This window comes from Thermobia domestica, chromosome 8 (assembly GCF_964235325.1).
Source record: "Thermobia domestica chromosome 8, izTheDome1.hap1.1, whole genome shotgun sequence".
Taxonomy (NCBI): Eukaryota; Metazoa; Arthropoda; class Insecta; order Zygentoma; family Lepismatidae; genus Thermobia; species Thermobia domestica.
The window spans coordinates 20,833,326-20,843,139 of record NC_137461.1 but is presented as its reverse complement, the minus strand read 5'-3'; the positions used below and the strand labels follow the sequence as shown (position 1 = coordinate 20,843,139).

General features: G+C 34.5%; 1 protein-coding gene across 4 annotated transcripts in view; it reads right to left on the bottom strand.

Annotated features, from left to right (window-relative positions):
- Positions 1–3,681: 3,681 nt before the first annotated feature.
- The window catches only part of PhKgamma (phosphorylase kinase gamma), a 62,233-nt gene continuing 56,100 nt past the window's right edge, over positions 3,682–9,814 (bottom strand). For all 4 annotated transcript variants that reach the window (XM_081768207.1, XM_081768210.1, XM_081768209.1 and 1 more), the window contains 2 exons: positions 9,217–9,375; positions 3,682–3,936 (listed from right to left, as the gene is read on the bottom strand). In XM_081768207.1, the coding sequence (XP_081624333.1) occupies positions 3,802–3,936; positions 9,217–9,375 (294 nt within the window). In that variant the 3' untranslated portion in view covers positions 3,682–3,801. The remainder of the gene's footprint in view (positions 3,937–9,216; positions 9,376–9,814) is intronic.

Sequence of the window (9,814 nt, the reverse complement as noted above, 5' to 3'; positions counted from 1 at the left end):
AGCAGAAATGTGGATATTACGTCCCTTGATTATGCCGTATATGCTAAAGGAGATGATAAGCAGAATGAATGAAATCGTACAATGAAGAAAGTGGGAGGATCACCCAAAGATCACCCAAGAAAACCTATGCACACGATATTTGTACACCACAAAGCCTTGGTGCGAACTGGGATCGAATGAGGAACCCAAAGGGTAATGGTAAAGGAGCGAATTAAACAGCACAAGGAAGACATAAGTTTTAAAAGAGATAGAAATGCAGTGAAAGTGTTAGGCCAAAAAGACAGAAATATGATCTGGAAATGGAGGAATATCAATCAAGATTTATTGAAAGCGAAGGGATAATGTGATAAACTGTAATTCTGGAATTAAAACTGATAAGCAATGGAATAAGTTATTAGGAAGCATTAAGAGACAAATTTTGTTATTTTCGTTATTATTTGGGATTTTATTATTTGGGATATTTATTATTTCTTAATTCATTTTGTAAGTTCTTCGTTCTTATGTATATATGTATACAGTCGTAAGCAGGGGGGAAACGGATTTAGTAGGTTTTGTATCTGTTTTGGTTGTACAAGGTGGTTGGCTGTCAGCTACTAATTAGGTTGCAGGAAGACTTTAGCTATGTCTTAATATTTAATCCTGTTAATTCTTATGTAAGCCACTATGTCTGATGAAAGCAAATGGTTAGTTGTCGAAACTATCACAAGATATTAGCTTTATAATAATAAATTGGTTTGCTTTGCTCAACGATTAGTTTATTTTTAGTTCAACGTGATATATGCTGAAGTAATATTGGGCTTTTTTGAGCTTTACAACATTGATTTTTGCTACATTCTATGAATTTCTATAACACTATGTTAAATGGAATAAAGAATTTAAAGGATCATTAGATTTTCAAAATACTTTATGGAAAGAAGACAAAGTAAAATCGCCTGGTTTCGGATACATTAATCAAATAATATAAACTGGATTAAATTTTATTACATTTTGATAGTTTCTAATTTGTAAATTATAGCGATCAACGGTATAATTACCAGGTTTCGTTATCACTAGAACCTTTTCTTGTGTAATACACGTAAGTACCAATATTTTTACAATTGTATACATGTATCATGAAACCTTGACAAATCAGTGGTAACAGTGTTAGTGTTTATAAATGGCTTTTCTTATTATTCTAATTTTTCTGCTTCATGTTTTAATACTTGTACGAAACGACTGCAGAACTTATAACTTTTACGCGAATTTTACCGAATATAAAAGCTGTGAACCGTAACAACAAAAGAGGTTGGGATAACAGAAATGTCAACGCTTCATTACCATGGCGTAGACCACATTTTCTCTCTTAAGAAACTCGTATTAACCATAGTTTTGAGCCAACCTTTTAATAATATGTTGTGAAAATTCTCAATAGATTTAATAGCGAATTGCACAAACCACTGTAACTGCTGGTGGGCACTAAGTGAAAAAACAAAGTACTGAAAATGATTATGTCTTACTAGATGGATGTAGTTAGGAACAAAAATTGAAATTACTACAGCAACAAACAACATATAACGTTACTATCTTCGTCTACAGTGAATGCACACTAGTTGTTCCGCCCGACCCTTCGTCCCAGTGTACACTATAGGTCAGAAGCTATAATTGTTTACATATATATATATATATATTTTTTATCTCTTGCCTACAGCCACATTTATATAATTATGTATGGACTTTCTGATACAGGCAGGTAGCGACATCTATTAATGTGCTGGTTTATTGTTAGTATTTCACTGTAATGCACAGACTGAGATGTAGTTTATTATTAGGAAAGGACGCAACAAGGACACATTTCTTTCGGCTCCTAGAGTAAACAACGAATCTAATTAACTGTTGCTGAAACACTTACTTAAAAAGTGCACAGCTTACAGCAGGCGCGCACCCAGAAATTTTTGTTTGGGGGTGGAGGGGAGGTCTAATACTACACTCCACTATTTCTATGTCGTATTGAACGGATATTATTCTCCAACTGAAAAGACGATAAGTAATTGTAAAATACTTCCACCTATATTTTCAGGAAAAAAATGATAGAATTAGATTGCTTTTTCAAAAAAGAGAAAGAAAAAATGAAATGAAATCTTTAACGTCCACGGTTATGCCGGTTAGGCTAAAGGAGACGGTGATAATGAGTGATGAATGAAATAGTGGAATGAAGAAAGTGGGAGGAAACGGGAGAACCCCGAGAAAACCCACGAGCACGGTTTGTCCAGCACAAAGTCCACACGGCGCGAGCTGGGATCGAACCAGGGACCCCAAGCATTGGAGGTGAACGCTCTACCACTGAGCCACCGCGCCCCCAAAAGAGAGAAAGAGTACAGACGAAGTGTACGATCAAATTTTCATGCATCATTTCTCTGCTAAACAAGTACAGTTCTATTGAGAAAGTGCACAAATGTATGTTGAGTTAGGAAGTTTTGCGGTGAGGGTACACACTCAGTAGACTCCTCACCCGTGGATGCGCCCCTGACTTACAGATTCCAGTCACTTCTAAAAGAGTACTAGTGCCACTGTCTCTTGATTCCGAATATAGGAAAGTGAAGTTACTAGCGCGATTTAGGGCTACCGCGATTTGTTCATACATGACCTACTTTTAAGAAATTACCCTCAGTTTTCCCATTACTGCATGTATCTATCACAAACTAAAATTTTTATGTTGGTTACAAAAAAGTATCTAACACTATATAGTCTTTATATGTGTAAGGATATATTTTTAACGTTAATGTGTAAATGGAAGACGACATAAAGTTAGCTGCACAAATCGTAAGCAAAGTTTAAGTATGGCACTAACAGAAAGACATGTTTTCTTTTCGCTTCAATTCTTAAAATCAATCTGAATGCCAAGTTATAGATTAAAAAGAAATACCATATATCAATTACTCATATGATTCAGTTAAACAGGTCGTTATATAAAATGATCCTCGACTTCAATTATGACAACAATAAAAACCAACTCAATTTCAAGATAACCCTTCTTGAAAACTTACTCAACTATTTCCAACCTAAAAAAACAATGTCACTATGTGACCCAATTCTCAACTATTCGACATAATGTTTTCCTACCGCGTTTACCTTCCTACTCGCAAAGAAAAATGAGCATATCCAACGGAATCCAAAGCATCACGAATGATGTATCAAAAAAATAAAACAGATATAACATCGTTTAGTTACTAATTAAATATGGTTATATTACAATATACATGTTTCCCTATGTGTAATCGTAATTCTTCTGGAGGTACGAAAAACAAAAATACATTACAAGATAAATACTCGGGAAAAATCTTCTTTAATATAGAACATTCTGTGGCCTTATAAATTCTTTATAAACTTGACTTGAAAGATGAGACTAGATCACGTAGCTCTAAGATAATTAATTTTGTTTCGTTTATTATTATTATTAAAAAAAAAAAAAAAAACGCTACGCTTTGGTTTATGTTAAAATAATCCAATTCAATCTCATCAAATATATATCTACAAAAATGAACCTCCAAAATAAATTAAAAAAACAAATCAAAAGTTCTATCTACAAACCAATATAATTTGACCTATAAATACATATATTACTTTTATGAATGACATGAAGTGAACGAAACACTTTCATTTTTTTTTTAACAAGAGTCTTCATTGTCTTGCTTTTGTTTAAAAAAAAAAAAATCTTACCAGGTTATCACTAATACATGCGTATCTTCGAAAATGATTCCTTGTCCTGTGAGCTTAAAAAGGATAGAAAAAAAAAAACTAAAGTAAACTAAGCAGTCACTAGCGTTATCGGCTCAAGTTACTAACATACAAATTCTTCAGTTCTACTTTTGGGATATTCTCAAACAATGCAGCCCTGTTCTGTCCTTCTCCTTTCTTCACCCAATGACCATAAACACGGAATGCACAAGCATCAATCACCTATACAGACGAAAGGAATACATTATCCAACATAAGCATCACTAAGCTTAGCTTACTTAACTAATTCATTTTTTCCATTACTGTCACGCAAAAAAAAAAAAAAAAAAAAAGTTCTTTGTACCGGACGCCAGGGTATAGATTCCATGTATTTTAGTACATAGAATCCAAATTTCGAAACCCCCAGGACGATCGATCGTCTTTTTTTTTTTTTTTAATGGACGAAAAACTAGCAATTTTAGATAGGGAGGATACACCTAAAATAGCCATACAAAAAAAAAAAAAAATTGTGCTGAGTAACTCATGGTATGGTTTTTATTTATTTATTTATTTATTTATTTATTTTTTGGTACACAGAATCCAAATTTGGAAACCCCAGGACGATTGATTGTGTCAATTTTGTTTTATGGGCGAAAAACGTATGTGCTGTCTTAGGTACCAAAATTCGCACCAAATTCGCTGAAGTTTTTCGCCCATTTTTTAAAACAAATGACATGGTCGATCGTCTTGGAGTTTCGAAATTTGGATTCCGTGTACCAAAACACACAGAATCCATACCCTGGGATCCACAGCAGAGAACTTTTTTTTTTGGTCTGCCTGTCTTTCGTGTATTCTCCCTTTGCGAAATCGCTAGTTTTTCGTCCATACAAAAAAAAAAAAAAAAAAAAAAAAAAAAAAAAAAAAAAAGACACTGTCGATTCTCTTGGCATTTCGAAATTTGAATTCTGCCTAACAAAATATATCGAATCCATATCCTGGGGTCCCGTGCACAGAACTTTTATTTTTTTGTGTGTGGCTGTTATTATTATTATTATTATTATTATTATTATTATTATTATTATTGTCCGGAAATTTAGGCACTAAAAACATTGAGAATATAAATCTATAATTCAAAAAATTGGTAGTAACACTATAAACTAACACGAAAAAATTAACATAAACATTCAGTAACATACAAAAACAAATTAAACCATACATGGTGCTCAAACAATCTAGAAAGATGCCTAGCTGATCGTAAGGCCTGTGACAAACATCTGGGCATTTCAGCTAAACGAATAAAACACAAGCTCTAGCGTGATGTTGCCAAGTGGTAAAGGGGTGTGGCTATGAGTAAGCAGATAAACTACAGCGCGATCAGATGACAGGGGATAGACGTGGATGTGTGCGAAATAAACGTGGCAATACCGCTGGCCTCTCATTTGCTACCAGCATTTAAAGGGAACTTGGAGCGCCGCCTTCAAATGCCAAGATGTTTGTCACGCCGTTTAGTTTCAACAGAACATCTTACTCTACAGAAAAAAAAAATCATTTTTTTTCCATGTCGATCTCATAAATAAATTATTTATAGTATTTTACCATTTCACACAACAACCCAAAGATTTACAGAACTTTAAATCCAACAATCTGAACAAAGAAATTATTGGTCAGTTTTGAACGAGTAGTTAAATTCAGAAGTAAAATAACGTGGTAAACGAGTAAAATAGCCATATTTTAATAGTGTATTTTGATATTTCATTACAAGAAATTCCACATATAAGGACTTCTTTTCCAAAAATCTAAAAAAACTGTTTTTACTGATGTACCTGGGGCATATTTAAGAAACACAAGATCGTATGGATTGAAATATTTTTACCTATCAAATGCTTATATTGAGGCAACTGCAAAGAATACACAATATTTGGCATTTAAGCAATAATATAGGCAATATAGAACGAAATAGGCAAAATAAATTTTGCTGAACTTGAAGCATAGTTCCTCCTCCCCCTTCCCAGGCAACTTCAGCATGTTTGTTTTTAAATCCCTAACATTAAGAACTCCTAACTCTGAGGGAAGAACATAGACTGAAAGTATTTGAGAACAAGATCCTGAGACGAATATTCGGACCCAAGAGGAACGGGAATGGGGAATGGCGGAAACGTCATAACGAAGAACTACATAATTTATACAGTTTACCCAACATTGTTAGGGTCGTCAAGTCTAGGAGGCTTAGGTGGGCAGGTCATGTAGCTAGAATGGAAGAAAGTAGAAACGCTTTCAAAGTCTTGACTGGTAGACCAATCGGAAAACGACCATTAGGAAGACCTAGGCGCAGATGGGAGGATAATAATAAGATGGATCTAGGAATACAAAGTACAACCTGGATCCAATTGGCTAAGCATAGAAGTCAGTGGAGAGCTTTTGTGAACGCGGCAATGAACCTCCGGGTTCCATAGGCCATACAGTTAGTTAGTTCATATTAAGAAATATGCTTTAAGCATAACGTTTTAAATTATTATCACGAACAAACAACTGTGGAGCTCCGGTTGGCCGTGAGAGGCTCTAACGATCAGCCTGCGGAAGTTCAATTGCGTGAAGCGTAGTCAACACACGACTCAGAAAGAAATTATTTCTGTCTTTTCTAACCTACGGTCTGCTATTTGTTTTAGTGGCAGTCCCCCATTTAGTTTCACAACACACGTTAGCGTACAAAACTCTTCAGCCTTTCTTCGGAATCAAATCCACAGATGCACGAACTGAAGGAGAACGTGCATGTCACTAGGAAACACGGGTGCTCTAACTAACAAATTGAAAGTTAACGCTACGAAACTGTTCTATTATGAGTAATTTTCTACGTTAGGGTTTATCAGAATCCCAAATATTTACGATGATGATACTAATCTATTATATTCTTGTGGCACGGATTGAATTCAACCTTCTTCAATCCTAATTCTTTATATTATGTACTTATTTCTGTGGTCCTGGATATTTTATGCCTTTGGAATATGTTGCTTTGTCATCTGATTACTATATCTATAATGAGCAAATCACTTGTATTTGAATGAGTTGGTGGATACCTTTGCTTTAACTCTTTCACTGCGAAAGTCGACTTCAGTCGATCTGGTAATTTTGCCTTTCGCTGCGGAAATTGACTTTAATCCACAACGTTTATTTTCGTTTATACTTTGCTGCGATAGTCAATTTCAGTCGCTTATTGTATACGGAACATGTGATAGTGATAATGCGTTACATTGTGCTGCCAACTGGCGGCGATTTATTACAACTCTGATGTTAAGCACGAATGAATACGAAAGCTTTGCGTCATTCTGTTGTGGTGTGTTTGCGGGTTTGAGGCTAGCCAAGTACAGAAGGAAACAATGCCGGACAAGAGTAGAACAATCAGCGACAGTCAGATAGTTGCATAGCCATGCATATTTTATATATTTCAAATATAATGTTTTAGCATTAATGTTACACAATATTATACGATTCTGCACTTCGTCAATTTCAAACATTCACAACATGTTATTTTGCTATATGTCATGTATTATATATAATTTATTGGAAAATACAATCACTAAATTTGACATGTTCAGCGTTTATACAATTTATGTATTTCTAATAGATATTTTGGTGTTTTTAAACCATATTGCACGGAAATATGAAAAATTCATTTTTTGGCTGCTTGATTGCTTGTCTTCCAGGGACCACCCGAAAATTTCATTCCGCAGCGAAAGGGTTAACTATGTCTAACATTCATGCTAAATTAGGTTTATACCATACAGGAAACTAATACATTGATTTGTACAATTGATTCTAAACTTTAATTCAAGTCTTTCGTATCGATTGTTTTAATTTATTAACTTTAGATTATCTAAACTTTAAAATATGATGATTCTGTTCATACGAGGGTCACTTATTTGGGTACAATTCTTTCTTTCTTTTATCTGAGACCCTATTATCATGAAAATAATAGACCTAAGAGTGACTGCCATTACTGATGAAATTATCATTCAAAATGACAGGGTGACGCACAATGAATTCGAGACAATTCAATCCAAATTTGTCCGATATTTATGAAATATATGTACATCTTGCACTTTTATCAAATTACCCATTTCAGAAAACCAAAGCACTAGGCGTAACAATCCCCTGTGGGCCTGAACCGCTCCCGCGCCATCTGTTAGCAACCGACTGAACTACGTTTAGCATAGCGACGAACACGTGATCAGCGCGCTGCGTAGCCGTCACATCTTTCATGTGACTCCCCAGTTTGCCTCACGACGCACAGTAGACGTCGAAAATCGGGAAGCACCGGCCAGGAATAGAGCCCGGGACCACCCGTACCTGAGTCCAGGCTCTAACCCAGCGTTTCCCAACCTTTTTCAACTTGCGGAACACTACGGGTGTTACTTGGATTCTCGCGGCACACTTATAGATATTATTATTTGTAAATATAGAACAGTGATATTTTTTTCTGTAATTATTGATCTCCTCCTCAGAGAGAAGAAAGCTCTATCACTGTTTTTCTCCCGTGGTAAATCATTATGCTTATTTTTCATTCTAATTTAAAAATAGAAAACAATTGCAATGAAATATTGGACTCAGATTTTTAATAATACGCTTTCTTTTTAAAAACTGTATCCAACATTTTACTAAGAAGGAAGATCACTAAATAAGGAACGAACAAACAAATCTCTTTTACTTTTAAAACACAAATATAGGTAATTTGTCGAAAGGATTTAACGATATTTTAAATTTTCAAATTACGAAATAGTCTGTAACAATAAAGAAGCAATAATCGTCATAACAATGATAACAAATACTTTTTTCAACATTAGAAATGTACAGAACAGTAACCCGGTGTGAAACTTAAAATTTGTGTATTCATAGTAGAGGTTCATAGTAATGTGAAATACAAATATACATTTTCCCCTACGTTTTGCAATTTGATTGCTATAAAATTAATAATTTTGTTTCGATTCCTCGCGGCACACCAGCGGCCCATTCACGGCACACCGGTTGGGAAACGATGCTCTAACCACTAAACTACAGTGTCCTTTAAATTACCTATTACTGTGTCATGAAACGAGAAGAGCTAAATTTCTTCTGTAATATTGAATAACTTGTATACAATGAGACTCCCCAACACTACTATTAGAAATCTCTTTTCATGTTCCAAATCCTCGCGGCTGCTAATATTTCACAAATTATCACGACGTGTGAGCCCACATATTTTCGTTTATCAACTAGTTAAAGAAGAGAAATGATAAGATAAATACACACGAATGATGATAAAAGAAACGGAGGAATGAAAAATGGGAATAAGTAGAACATAGAAAAGGTTTATGTACACAAGCCAAGGTAGTCTGGAATCAAACCAAGGTTCCAATGCATCAAAGGTGAGCGATCTACCACTATTATGTCCCGTAAGATAAAGTAGTAAATATTCCTACAACAGAAAAAAATCAATCACAAAATGAACTTTGGAACAAGATAATAAAAGTAGATCTATTTTCTATTTACCTTTCTTAATGCCTTTACTCTATACGGGTCCACTCGGGCCACACCAACAGATAAAGCTTCCGGAGTGTATCTTAACCTCTTAATACGAACAACAGCTCGGACACACGTTATTCCAAACTGGAACATCTTCCTTGCATTGAATTCACGACCTTTGTAGTGCTGAAAATGCAAAATTTTTATGTAAGTTGTAACCAATGTAAGTGACACACACATTTTCATAAACTGTAGTGGATCTGTGAACTTCATTTGCTTAACTTCGTCCACCACCGGCTACTTTCTTGAATGCAATTACGAACATAATAATCAATATTGGTTTCCTTAAACATAAATATATAAACTCGTATCCTCTTCTCTGATTTTAATTTATACAAGTGCCAGCATCAGTTAATTTTACTAAACCACTGCATTTTGAAAGCATAAGATTCTCAGAAATAATAAGCAAATTGCATACAAAAAGATTTAAATAAAGATAAACATTAAAAAATTGTACTTTGAAGACAAAAACTAATAAAACTACGGTTATTAATTCATTAGTCATATTCTTAACGATCAAGTTAATGATATGGTGTATTAGATTTAGGAGGCTGTTTGCAGACGC